The sequence below is a fragment of the Paramacrobiotus metropolitanus genome, unplaced genomic scaffold, assembly GCF_019649055.1.
Source record: "Paramacrobiotus metropolitanus isolate TYO unplaced genomic scaffold, Prichtersi_v1.0 Parri_scaffold0000065, whole genome shotgun sequence".
Taxonomy (NCBI): domain Eukaryota; kingdom Metazoa; phylum Tardigrada; class Eutardigrada; order Parachela; family Macrobiotidae; genus Paramacrobiotus; species Paramacrobiotus metropolitanus.
In genome coordinates this window covers 748,841-762,684 of record NW_026570285.1, presented here as the reverse complement: position 1 = coordinate 762,684, position 13,844 = coordinate 748,841, and the positions used below count along the sequence as shown (strand labels likewise).

Sequence of the window (13,844 nt, the reverse complement as noted above, 5' to 3'; positions counted from 1 at the left end):
CAGCAAAACAAATGCATAATAAAATAATTTTTTTGCGGTAATAAATGAACTGTAAAAAATGCCGGTACGGATGTAATGCACAACGCGAATATCGTCGAAAATCTTTAATTGATGAATGTGAGGCGAAAAGCGAAAGCCGATTTCCTGATGAATCGGATACAAGCGCTGACAGCATAAATGCCTGCCGGCGACGCGGTGAAAGCGAGCACATCGCGACGATTAATCGCCGTAATCACTGGGTGGGTCGTTTACCCATTTAGCGAAAATCATCCGCAATCAAACGCCGGTCAAACCGGCACATCAATCGCGCTGACACACATCACAAATTCAGCAAAAAATCCGAAAATAAATCGAAAAAATCAGACCAATCCCGGGACGCGGTATAAGAACGTCCCGTCTTCATCATAGAAACTGTCGCCCCGACGGTACGTCGCCCCCGGGGCCTTTCTCCCCTCCGGGATGACAATCCTCCCAGTTTCCTCCTTCCCGGATTTTTCGGGATTTTTCCGGAATTTCTGGATGCGGCGGTGGGGCGTTTCGACCTCGACGTCCTTCCGGCGCTCCTCCCGCGCGGCGTCCACCTCCGGGTGGGGCTCGCGCTGCTGGAACCACGCGCGGTACGCGGCGCCCACCTCCGGGCTGCGGGTCTCCAGCTTCCGCAGCATCTTCCCGGTGAAGTCCGCGTGGGAGGTGGCGCGCTGGTGGCGGGAGGCGGCGGCGCGACGCACGCGGATGTCCGGGACGGAGGGGTCCATCAGCGCGTCGCCCAGGGCCGGGTCGTGGGTCAGGGTGACGCCCTGGAAGCGGTGCGGCCGGATGTAGCCGGCGTCTACTGGCTGGTACTCCGGGGCGCGCTGCGTCTCGGAGCGCAGCTGCGCCTGCACACCAAAAACATATTAAATTATTATCTGTTGAAAAATCACTGAATTATTATTTTTAAAACGTTAAAAAATTATTGTTAAGTACAAAAACCATGTTAAAAGAGTAAAATAAATTCCAATTCCAAACCGCAGAAAAAACTATAAATCATTATAAAATAAAAATCACCCATGCCTGAAAAATCCAGGAATTGAAAAACCCATAAATCATTAACCATACAAAATTGAAGAAATAAATTACAAAGAAAAATGCTGTTGGAAATAGAATTTTTAACGTACAATGGTAAGCAGTTCAATAAAAGCAGTTCCAGTGCGAACAAAAAATACGAACAATCAAACACAGAAAAAAAAATCATATAAAACTGGAATTAAAATACGAGATAAATACAAATAAAAATGCCATATTAAAATTACATAAAACTGCAAACAACTGTATACTGATAACTGACAGGACATAATATTATTAAATAAAATGTAGATACAAATTCAAGGAAGTGTTTTGTGTGGCTAAAAATTGTCGCAACATGAATTTAGGGAATCGCAGAGAAATGAGTCAAACAAATACAATTTAACCACATATCAATACAATAGACGAAACGATACAGAAAACAAAGTAAGCAAACAATTACAATAAAACGTAGTGATAACGAATAAAAGTGTCGAAAAATCGTCGAACGATAAACAAGCATAAAGTCTTACAGAATCAACTGAATGTTCTCATTAACGTACCGAAATGGACTGTAACGCGCGCGGATCCTCCCGAACCGTCACACTACCGCTCTTCGCGAGCAGCTCCTTCCCGACGAGCACCTCCACATCCGGTCTAACCACCTCCTTCCGCTTCCTCTCCTCCATCACCGTCTTCAGCAGCCTACTCACCGGCCCGTCCACCGGGGGCGGGGGCACGTACCGCTCCACCACCGGGGGCAGCGGGAGCGCCGCGTTGCCGCTGAAATGCGCCTTCCGCAGCGTCCCGGCCCGGAACTGCTCCATCTGCTCCGCCGACACCCACTCCCGCCACTTCTTCCCGGTTTTTAACGCCTTCCAGCGCTGCGCGACACGGGCGTCCTCCGCGGCGTCGGATTCGGGGCGGGAGAAGCGGCGCGGCGGGAGGGAGAGGAGGCGCTGCAGATCCGTGGGGGAGATGGGGAAGGAGTCGGATAGACGCTCCACGGAGAACTCCTGCGGGTCCTGTTTGTGGAGAAAACGGATTTGTTCGCGGGCGGCGATGGTTAACAGGCAGGGGTGGCGCGGGCGGAGGGACATGAGGTATTTGTAGCGCTGCCGGCTGCGGAACACGTCCGCCGGGTCTCTGAACAATTTCAACAACACCACGTTAATCCCAGCAATTTACCGCTTTTTATCCCGGAAAATTGGAAAATTTTTTATTTAAAAATTAAAATAACCGCTTTCAATAAGTTAACTGCCTTCTTTTCCCGGGAAAATAAGAAAACCTGATTATAAGTAAAATCAAAATAATCATCATAAAAAATTGATGTTATTTTTTTACTGCTCCTTATCCCGGATAAAAACTTAAAAAAATATTTATTATACTTAGAAATAACAAAATTCACACTGCTCACAAAATACACTGCTTTTTAATCCGCAGGGAGAATAAAACAATTCCAAAATTAAAACCACAATAATCACTTTAAAAATAGTTTGACAATAAATTGTGTAATTAAAATCACAAGACTCGCTTCCACTAATAACAGTAATTCTTTTTTATTCAGGACAAAAAAGATGGATAATTAAAACTAAAATAATCAGTGTGACAAACTAACAGCCTTTTCTCGAAAGAAAAATCAAAAACACTAACTTTTTGATTTTTAACAGTAAAGTACTACACCAGTCAAATAAACAACTGCAAATACAACACTCCAGTGTTATATTTGCAACCCATCGGCATTGATTTCTGCAGCTCCATCGGCATTGATTTCTTCAAGCGATTCGGGTTGATTTTAGTACTGTTGTAACAACAGTATTAAAATCAACCCGAATCGCTTGAAGAAATCAATGCCGATGAGTGGATTAATCGTAATTCATAAGGGATGTACCGGGTGGATCGTTCATCGATCAGCTGGCCCGGGTATCCCTCCGGATGGATCTGCTCCATCAGGCCCTCCTGCAGATACTCCCCGAATTCCGCCGGTGACGGTTGCACTGCCAAGCAGACAAACCGAGATCAACCATCTCAATACTACACTGTCAAACCAAAATCACAAGATGTTCAAGAGAAGCGAGCACGGCCGTACAGCGTGGATCGTGGATGCGATGGCTCATCCGGCTGACATCGTACCAGCCCTCGCGGTGGGCACGCGAGCCGGACGCGGCGCGGGGATAGTGACGGACGAGAAGGCGCTGCAGCGGAGGAAAGGAAAGCGGAGGCCTGGCTCGCGGAAAACAACGAGCCACGCTCATCAGCGCAGACTCCATCGCGGAGAAAGAAACACCAGTGCAGGTACAGAGGGACGGAATAACAGGATCGCCGATCAATGTTTTACACTGCTTATTTATTTATTATCCACGGGAACTGTAGAAAACTGAAAACCCATCATTTATAATCCAGAAAATAACGAAATATGTTATAAGATATTAAAGATAATAAGAATCAAGAATGATGAAAAATGCAACGAACGAACAGTGAATTTCGTTGTCAGAATTAATTTTACACTAACGTAACCATCTTGACCTATGGTGGTTATCACGGCGACACCACCACTTCCGCTTGTGCAGCTGAATTTCATGTCAGAACCTGCACCATTTGCGTTGTTTGCCTTTTTTATTCGGTTTCTAATTTTTTGAATCGAATTTCTCGAACTCACCGGGCTGATTTGGATCTCCGAATTTGGATAAACATCCCTACTGTGTGAGAAATAATTTGCTGGATTATTTGTATCCACGGACTGCTTGTTCTAGCGTGCGATCTGCGCTGTGTTTGCAGTTTGCATTTGGCAAACCGATCTCTTGAGTGAAAATGGGGATTCTGGAGAAGATCAGCGATATCGAAGCGGAGATCAGTCGCACGCAGAAGAATAAAGGTAGAGATGGCTGTCGATCTGCTGCCACTAAACACGAAATTACGCACTACGCTATCTACTAACTGCACAGTGATATTGAGTGCAAACGACTGACTACGATTTTTGACAGCGACGGAGTACCACCTGGGTCTGCTCAAAGCCAAACTAGCCAAATATCGTCAGCAGCTGCTGGAGGGCGGCGGCGGCAAGAAGGAGAAGGTAGGGGACTTTGTCCTTCATTTTTCCATCCATTGCAAACCACGGGGAAATGGCTGCGCAGGGTGAGGGCTTCGATGTGATGAAGAGCGGGGATGCGCGTGTGGCGCTCATCGGATTCCCGGTACGTGCCTGTTTCTTCCTGTTCGTTCATGTTTTCTTCATGCTGGTGTGTTGCAGTCGGTGGGCAAATCTTCCCTCCTCTCCACCGTTACGAAGACGGCGTCGGAGTGCGCTTCCTACGAGTTCACCACGCTTACCTGCATTCCTGGCGTCATCGACGTAAGTCGCAAGCAAAAAATTCAAAATTCAGGTTATGTAGCTGTGCGTGATGGGCGGTTGGACTGTGCGCTGACTGATTTCGATACGGATTTTGATTTACGGGGAGCGACTTAGTGCTTGTAGCTGCGCAGTGTGGGCGGTTGCCCTGTACTCTGTATTATCACACCAGATTCGTGACTGCGCACCACGGGCGGTTGAGCTGTGCGCCGTGATTTTGTTCGAATTTTAGCAACGATTTTAGTTTAGAAATGAAAATTAATTTTAATCGAATATTAACAATTGCAGGCGCTGACACACTACATCACAGTTAGAATTTAAAAATTTCTATTTATCACGACCCAGCGTTCGTAACTGCGCGCTACGGGCGGTTGTGCTCTACGCTGTCCATATTGGCTTGATAATTAGGATTTTAACCGCTACCGGCGAATAAATAATGGAAATGGCTATAGGCACCCCCTTTCACCCCCGTTATCTATAGGCACCCCCTTTCGCACCCACTTAGACTATAGGCACCCCTTTTCGATTAACTAATTCCTGCACCCCGTTGCACACGAAAACAACACATGACCAAGGACGATAAAGTGGAACTAGACAAAAGAAAAGAAGAGGGATGGTCAATCATGTACTAGCCAAAATCCTAAGAAAGATGCCGGGCGAATATTAAAATCGTGGTGTCCGATGCCCCAAAAGGTCACAAAAACTACCATCATAACCCTCAGAAATGCAAGAATATTTATCAAATCAGCCAAACCGGCACATTGTCGGCTGGAGTGCTTAGTATCTGTACAAATTTTATGTGAATGACCTAAAAAAGATCGTCAAAAAAATCTTCAAAAAAATCTTTGTAAACCATGAAACCTGCTAGAAAATCTTTGTCAGGCTTGTGGGAAAAAAGTGAAAACAGGAAACAAGTGCGTATAGTCCGCGAGAAAAACGGGGTGCTAGATTTATGTAATAGAAAAGGGGTGCCTATAGTACAACAGGGTGCAAAAGGAGGTGCCTATAGCAAACGGGGGTGAAAGGGGTGCCTGTAGTCTCACCCATAAATAATTTCGTTTTCAAATAAAAATTGAATTTTTATTCAGTTTATTGAGTGGATGTTGTAGTACAAGGGCGCCAACATCCAGCTGCTAGATCTGCCGGGGATCATCGAGGGCGCCGCGCACGGCAAGGGTCGCGGGCGGCAGGTGATCGCCGTGGCGCGCACCGCCGACATGGTGGTCATGATGCTGGACGCCTTGAAGGGCGAGGTGCAAAAGTGAGCAATCCGTTATTTTTTCCTGCTTTTTTTCTTTTGCTTTCTTAGGTTTCTTTTCAGCTTGTTTATGATTTCTTCTTGAAGTTGTATTTTTTTATATCATTTTTCTTGTGATTAGGCGACTGCTGGAGGCAGAGTTGGAGTCGGTGGGACTGCGGTTGAACAAGAAGAAACCCAAGATCTACTTCAAGATCCAGAAGAGCGGCGGCATCAAGTTCAACGCCACGTGTACGCTGACGCGCATCGACGAGAAGATGGTGCAACTGATTCTGCACGAGTACAAGATCTTCAACGCCGAGGTGGTCTTCCGCGAGGACTGCTCGGCCGATGAGTTTATCGATGTGATTGACGGCAACCGGAAGTACCTGCCCTGCCTATACGTATGCATTAATTTCTATTTTCTCACCTCTGGAATTTATTCTGATTTAAATTAGAATTTAAATTTAATGAAAATTTAGTTTAATGATTTTAGTTAAGTTTAATTAGCAATTAAATTGCAGAAAAAAATGAATTACTGATCTTGTAGGTGTATAATAAAATCGATAATATTTCCCTGGAGGAAGTAGACCGTTTGGCGCATCTGCCGAACTCCGTCGTCATCAGGTAAATAAATAGTGGAATTTTAGCATTTTCGGTTATGATATTCAATTGGCTGTGTGTAGTGTGCAGATGCAGCTGAATCTGGACTATCTGCTGGAGATGATGTGGCTGTATTTGAGTATGATGCGCATCTACACCAAGAAGCCCGGAAGTAAGTGCGCCGAGGCGTTGTTCACCCGGCTGTCGTTGGAGTTAATTTCAAAATATATGAAATTTACTGAATTTCAAATCATTTGAGTACGAGTAATGTCGTTAAATGTTTTTCTTTTTTTGCCGAAATCAAATCCATGGCTGATTTGTTGTTGGTTAAACAGAGCACCCGGATTTCTCGGATGCCATTATCCTGCGCCGCGGCGCCACGGTGGAGCACGTGGTACGTTGTGTTGAGGGTTGTTATTTTCCTTCACAATTCTTCTCTTAATTTTTATGCATTTACTTTTGGCTGTGTTTTTACCCAGTGAATTTCTTCAGTTTTTTGCAAAATTGTGTTGTTTGCAGTGTCACGCGGTGCACCGGACGCTGGCCGAGCAGGTCAAGTACGCCTTGGTGTGGGTGAGTGAAAGAATTGCCATATTGTATCGTGGCACATTATGAGCCGGTTGTAATTTAGGGAACGAGCACGAAATACTCGCCGCAGCGCGTCGGTCTGCAGCACCGCATGGACGACGAGGACGTCATCCAGGTCATCAAGAAGTAGCCAGCCCGGAAGCGTCCTCCTCCCGTCCGTCTTCCCGGCATCCCGTCTTTCGTCGTATCCACTGTGTGTGTTTGTCAACTTGTGTGCCTCCAGGTCATTTTTGTATTTTCATCCAGTTAATTTCTTGTGTAATTCGCCCTTTGTACTGACCAGAAACGCATTGACTATTAAACTGCACAACCGAGGTTAAGGAGAAACGTTTCTGAACAATTGTGAGCAGGGAATCGATCCCGCTGTGACTCAGCGCTGTGTCGATATATAGCGCGAAACAAGGCGGGTGCACGGTGACCGTCGGCGTCATTTCCGGCCGGATGAGTCAAGAGCGACAACCCGGCCCGGGTATCGCTGCTGCTGTTATCTCGGCAACGTCGGCACTGTATTGATTGTCGATACGCGATACACTCGCTAGCCGGCACTCATCAACAGCAGACAAACAGCGCGATGACAATCATTGCCACCGATACTGCACTGTACACTCACTGACAATTGCCGGAAAAATGCGATTGTTTGGACTGGCGCTGGTGTATGTTGGTGCGCCTGTTCAAGGTCTTGTTCAGTACAGTCATATACACTGCCGCGGCCGTTGCGTAATGTACACTGTATAGTGTACACGTATGTATGTATATCAGCATAGCAGTATGCATATGGAATGCGCGCTGTTGCCGGCTGATACTGTGACGGTCTATTTGGGATGGCACGATGGTGGCTAGCGTCCTCTCTCCGGAGAGAGACACCACTTTGACAGCGCGTGCATGCGTCGGTTGTGCGTGAGGTTGGAGAGAGAGGAGAGGCCGTGGCGACCGGCTGCTTATTACTTATGTAGAATCCATTAGCCGATGATTTCATCTGCGCATGTGATGCGAATTATCCAGACTTTGATCAACTTCTCCATGCGTCAGAATTCGATCAATCCGATTCGAATATAGACGGGATTCTCGTTGATCCCGACATATATATATACCAGTTTTACTCATCCTGGAAACCCAGGAATTCGGCTACAACTTGTGCAATAAATTGCGACGGGATAATAATTACGGAAATTTTGAATTTATTTTTGGTGATGGAGAGTGAGGCGATCAATATGCAGCGTGTTTCTACGGGTGGATGTGGTGTAACGGCCACTTCCGGTGGGGAGAGCGGTGACCAGCGCGTAGCCACGCTGGAGCGGATGCTGCGGCAGGAGCGCGAGTTCTCCGCGCAGCTGTTAGAGCGGCTGCGCGGACTGGACGAGGAGGTGGAGCTGAATTGGCGCACGCAGTGCAAACGCTGTACCTGCGGCGTGTTTACCACCGGCATCGCGGATCTGCCCGATGAGATGCTGCTGCGCATCTTCTCCTATTTGGACGCTATCACCCAGCTGCGACTGCGCCAGTACGTGCAGTTTGTTAAACTGATTTAATTTTTTTAAAACAATTTTTTTGTAATATTTGGAGAATTTATGATCGTTTATATCCACGTAGTGCGAAAACATTTCCCCGGTTGTTTATTGAAATTCTGCGGAATTTTTTTAACCTTTTTGTGTTCGGTATCCGATTCATTTGAAAATTTAGCATTTGATTTTTTCGATTTAGTTATTGAAGCATCCTTCATTCTGGGATTTTTTACAGAATGCTTTTATTTTTTATTATATTGTGTTTTTATTTTTTATTGTATTTTCTGAGTTTATTTGCTGAAATAATGTATTACTAATATATTACTAATAATGAATCTTTTGGTGTGCGATATTTATATGTCGTCCTTATGACGCAAAATTATATTTTTGGTTTATTTATTGACATATGGTTAGTTATCAGAATAGTGGGTATTTTTCTCTAACATATGTTATTGTCTTATGTTTTCAGTTTAATTATGGAAATATTGACAGTTTTTCGAATTTTGTTTTCGATTTATTTTTGTAATTTGGAAAAATAATTTTTGAGTTATTTATTCAAGCATTTCTAATCGTTTTGAATTTTTACAAATTTCGTTGAGTTTTTTTTTATTATTTCTTGAATTAATTTTAATGTTAAATTTGTAGGGTGAGCCGGCGGTGGAACGATCTACTGCAGACGAAAGCCCTGAGCAAATCCATCACCGTCGACTTGATCCAAATCCCGCCGCTGGCCAGCCGCCCGCAGCTGCAGATGCTGTCGCTGCTGCTCCCGCCCGGGCCGCGCCTCCACATCCGCGGCATCCCCAAACGCCTCCTGGACATGCACATCGCCGAGCCCCGCGAATTCCAGCTACTGTGGAGCAGCCAGATCCTGGAGCACTTGATCAAATCGCGCTCGGCCACCTTCACCACGCTGCGCCACCTGACGCTGTCGCACTGCTTCCTGCGGCTGAGCTGGCTGGTCAACCGCCTGCCGGCGTCGCTGGAGACGCTCAGACTGATTAAATGCGCCGTCATGCAGCCAGCCACCCCGGGGATCCGCTACGGACTGGCCACGCCGTGCTCCGTGGTGGTGCAGCGCGGCGAGGTGCAGTTGGAGGGGGTCAAGGGCATCGGGCGGTGGCGGCGGCTGTGGGAGTTGCTGGACGAGCGTGTCGTGCCGTTGGACGAGGAGGAGACGGAGCGGTTGAAGGCCAATCTGCAGCGGCTGCCGCGGAAGGAGGCGCTGGCCGCCATCTTCGTTCTGCGAGCGTGAGTGGCGTGTACAACTCTTCTGTCTTGAAAAAACAATTAAGTACAATTTTATTTATTTTTTAATTTTTTTTTGAAATTAAAATTGGCTTGAATATATTTTATCCATTTTTAATTTGATCTGAATTTAACTGAGATTTAATTTCCTTTTAGTAACCTGATTTGATTGAAATTTCATTCAGAATAGTTGGTATTTATTTTAAATTTAATTTAGAGGAAATCCACAGTTTAATCCCAATTTAGCTTAGTGGAAGCTGTATTTAATGCAACAGAAATTTAATTTGATCCCGATTGATATTTGGTTTTATTCCGATTTTTAATTTAATGTGATTCAGGTTTCGTTTAATTGAATTTCCTTTTTTTATATTTTAATCCAGTGTTATTTATCCGCTGTCTGAATTTATTTTATTTATTAAATTTAGGTTTTATTTAACTGGCGTAATTTAATATTGATTTAATTCGAACTGAATGCAGTTAATTCATATTTAATTTTTTTATTGAATTCAGAATACATTTTTGAAATGTAATTTAACGATTTAAGTGGCGGTTGCAGGAAGGAGCCGCTGTACCGCGACTTCGCCGAGGACATCCACCTGCCGGCGGTCAACGTGGCGACACTGCGGCCCAGCACGCAGCACGAATTATGCCGCATGCTGCTCGACTGCAGCGACGTCCACTTTGACGTCGCCGACTCCGTTTGAAAAATCGATCAAAATGTGTGATGGAGCCACGTCATTAACCGGCAGCTGTTGATTTAATCAACTTATTTTTTTGTTCCTCTATCCTGCAAATACTGTGTGTGCAACGTCCTTATCAGAAATTCACAAATATTCGTATTAATCTCGCCTCTTCAAGTTCCTATGTTTTTTTCTGTAGCTGAGAAATTAAACGGCCTACGTAAAATAAAACGCATAAAAATCCGTATTAAAACACTAATAACAGCGTGGTGAAATAGTGTCCAATGGCCGTCCGCCCCAGGCGTGCGGCCACTTGTAAAATATTTGCCAGCCACCACGGAGCGGCAGTTACATGGCACTGTCCAGAATTAAATCAGTCAAATCGAAACACGAATTTTTTCGGAAATTTTCTTCGGGAGTTTTTCTGCGGTTTTCAGTTTTCTTGTCTGTCTTTGTCTCTTCCCTTTTTCTCTTCCTTTTTTTCTGACGTTTCACAGTCCCCAAGTAGAACATAACAGCGAGAATCCTGCGTGTCTAATTCTTAACCAGCAATCACGTTTCAGCAGGAACGCTGAATTTTATACACAGGCAGCGCGTGGTACAGGGTAATTGAGCGGTCCGCCGTGTTTGGGGTTTCGGTTCTCTCGGTTCTCCCGTTGACGCTTGATGCTGTCGGGACGCGGGCGGTTGTTTACCGCGTGGAATTATCTATCAGGATCATTTTCCCGTCGGAATATGTCGCAGACACTCGCTCTCCCTGCCTCCACGCTCCAGGAAGAAGAGCCCCAAGAAATCAACGTACTTGACAGTAGTACAGGCACCCCCTCAGTTATCGTCACACGCAAACGCCACCCCAGTCCCGCTCCGCATCCGCCGCCGCGCAAACGCCGCGGGAAGGCCACGGCGGACGTGGTGGACCTGGAGAACATCCGCCATATCAACTACTATTTCGAGAATGGACTGCGCAAGGTGGCCCCGTACTACTTCACCTTCACGGCGCACGCCAAAGAGCGCTGGTTCGGCCGGACGTTGGGCGACGTCTTCGCTACTGAGTTCTTCGCTGTGAATGAGGAAGTGGTGCACGCACGGCTGGAGTCGCCGACGCTCTTCGCCAACGGCGTCAAAGTCACCAAGGAACATCGGATTAAAAGTTGGTTTTTATTGCGTAATGCGTGTCCTAATTTTTATCGGTTTTATCCTAATTTTTCCGAATTTTTGCGATTTTTAAAATGAATTCAATTGAATTTTTCAAATTAAAGTTGCGATTTTATTTTCTGAATTAAATTAAAATTTGATATAATTTTGCAAATTTAAATTGGTTATCATTCTTATGTAATTAATTAAATTAAAATCGGAATTTTTTAGTAAAATAATATTTTAATTTTTGCTTGTATGAGCATACATTAGCCGAATTTCCTACTAACAGTCAGCTGGATTGTATTCAGTTAATAAATCGGCATTTACGCAGCATACTGATTTCTAATTTTCGAAATAAATCACAAATTCATGAATAAATTAATGAAACGATAGAAAAGTGAATGGAATAAATCCTGGATTGTTGCAGACGGTGATTTCATCGCGCACTACATGCACCGGCACGAGATGCCGGTGTCGGCGCAGCCTATCCGCATTATCGCCGAAACGGCGGAGCTGCTGGTGGTGGACAAGCCGGCGTCCATCCCGGCGCACCCCTGCGGCCGCTTCCGCCTCAACACCCTCATGTACATCCTGGCCAAGGAGAAGGGCCTCAACAACCTCCGACTGGTGAGATGCATTTCCCATCCAGCACAATCGATTTCTAATTTTTTTCCCTCTTTCTCTGATTTTTTCCAATTTTTTTTATTTATTTATTTTCCCTAATTTCTTTTTTTCTGATTTGTTACCCGTTTCTTCCTTAGTTCTTTTCCATGATTTCCTAACGTTCTTCCTTCGTCCCTAATTTCTTTCCCTTTTACATGATTTTTAAAGCCTTACGAATGTTAAATAATTTTCAAAATAATTCTGGCTAAATTGCTGGTAATATTATTAATTATTAATATCAGTCAACTGCAAATAATTCATTTAGATAATTACTTTATTTCCAAACAGTTATTACTTTGTATAATATTTTTAATTCAACACATATAAATTATCCGGGTAATTATGGTTAACGCAGCCTGATAAATGCGGATAAATTCCTAACAAATTCCAGTGAAATAATTATTATTTGTTAGAAATTTATCGGGTAATTCCTGATAAATGTGGATAAATTCCTAACAAATTCCAATGAAATAATTATTATTTGTTAGAAATTTATTGGGTAATTCTTATTAAATGTGGATAAATTCCTAATAAATGTGAATAAATTCCTGAAAATATGGATAAATTCCTAACAAACGTGGATAAATTCCTGAAAAATATTAAAAAATAGTTATTAGTAATAAAAAATTTTTCTGAATAATTCTCCACAAAATTTACATCCGCCGCGTGTTTCAGATCAACCGGCTGGACCGGCTGACCTCCGGCCTGATGATCCTAGCCAAGACCCCCGCGGCGTCCCTGCGGCTCTCCCTGCTCCTGCGCGACCACTCCATCCGCAAAACGTACCTCGCCCGCGTCCGCGGCGCCTTCCCTTCGACCCCCCTGACCTGCCAGGCCCCCATCGAGACCGTCAACCCCCGCGCGGCCCTCAACCGCGTCGTCGCCGGCTCCCCGCGCTTCTGCAGCACCCACTTCCGGCGGCTATCCCACGACCCGGTCAGCGACACCTCCCTGGTGCAGTGCGAACCCTTAACGGGGCGGACGCACCAGATCCGGGTGCACCTGCAGCATCTGGGACACCCCATCCCCAATGATCCCATGTACGGACCCGACGCCCCGCTTTTTGGGGAACACGGGGAGGTGCCGGGGGAGGAGGACGCGGAGGACCTCGAGCGGGATGAGGGGCTCAAGGGGGTCAAGTACGCGAGGAGGGAGCGGTTGCCGGAGACGGAGTGGGCGGACGCGGAGTGTCCCGAGTGCTGGATTGAGTTCGTCGACCCGCCGGCGGACCTCCGGATTGATTTGCACGCCTGGAAGTACGCCGGGCCGGGGTTCGAGTACCAGACGGAGCTGCCCGAGTGGGCCGCGTCCTTATTAACCGCGGAAGCCGCTCCCGAGGCGGGCGGTGTGGCGACAGACGCTGTTTAATTAATTGCGAATTTTTGTGTGATTTTTTTTGGCGATTAAATGGAAAATAAAATACCAGTAAATTCCTCCGCGTGTTTAAAGAATTATTCGCACAATTATTTACCGTTCAAAATCCTTCACAAATAATTAAAAGACTCCAGTGTTTAAATAAACAACAAATTCACCACCAAACGAACGCCTGGAACATTTTTTTATTGAATAATTTTAAATAAATCCAATTTATTTTTATGTATACATCACCCGCAGGCGGGCGGCTTTGCGGCAGACGCCAGTTAACTAATTGCGATTTTTGTGTGATTTTTTCTGGATATTTTCGGCGATTAAAGGGAAAATAAAATACCGATAAATTCTTCCGCATTTAAAGAATTTCGCAAAATTATTTGCCGTCTAAAATCCTTCACAAATAGTTAGAAAACTCCAGAGTT

General features: G+C 45.2%; 4 protein-coding genes across 4 annotated transcripts; 3 read left to right on the top strand and 1 right to left on the bottom strand.

Moving 5' to 3' along the window:
• Positions 1-126: 126 nt before the first annotated feature.
• LOC129594056 (uncharacterized) lies at positions 127-3,511 on the bottom strand. The gene is made up of 4 exons (XM_055490603.1): positions 3,134-3,511; positions 2,936-3,041; positions 1,608-2,190; positions 127-878 (listed from the first exon to the last, which is right to left on the bottom strand). The coding sequence occupies exons 1-4, from the start codon at positions 3,312-3,314 to the stop codon at positions 360-362; spliced, it is 1,389 nt and encodes a 462-aa protein (XP_055346578.1). The 5' UTR covers positions 3,315-3,511; the 3' UTR covers positions 127-359.
• LOC129594058 (developmentally-regulated GTP-binding protein 2-like) lies at positions 2,968-7,138 on the top strand. Its single transcript, XM_055490605.1, has 12 exons — positions 2,968-3,747; positions 3,823-3,919; positions 4,029-4,117; positions 4,179-4,238; positions 4,295-4,396; positions 5,503-5,654; positions 5,773-6,034; positions 6,181-6,257; positions 6,317-6,405; positions 6,569-6,627; positions 6,753-6,806; positions 6,865-7,138. Exons 2-12 carry the CDS (start codon positions 3,856-3,858, stop codon positions 6,949-6,951), a joined length of 1,095 nt encoding a protein of 364 aa, XP_055346580.1. The 5' UTR covers positions 2,968-3,747; positions 3,823-3,855; the 3' UTR covers positions 6,952-7,138.
• A 136-nt stretch (positions 7,139-7,274) lies between these two features.
• Positions 7,275-10,516, top strand: LOC129594059 (uncharacterized). Its single transcript, XM_055490606.1, has 3 exons — positions 7,275-8,322; positions 8,969-9,574; positions 10,128-10,516. Exons 1-3 carry the CDS (start codon positions 8,012-8,014, stop codon positions 10,273-10,275), a joined length of 1,065 nt encoding a protein of 354 aa, XP_055346581.1. The 5' UTR covers positions 7,275-8,011; the 3' UTR covers positions 10,276-10,516.
• Positions 10,517-10,631: 115 nt separating this feature from the next.
• On the top strand, positions 10,632-13,471 carry LOC129594057 (uncharacterized). Its single transcript, XM_055490604.1, has 3 exons — positions 10,632-11,401; positions 11,816-12,015; positions 12,727-13,471. Exons 1-3 carry the CDS (start codon positions 10,918-10,920, stop codon positions 13,417-13,419), a joined length of 1,377 nt encoding a protein of 458 aa, XP_055346579.1. The 5' UTR covers positions 10,632-10,917; the 3' UTR covers positions 13,420-13,471.
• Positions 13,472-13,844: the final 373 nt, after the last annotated feature.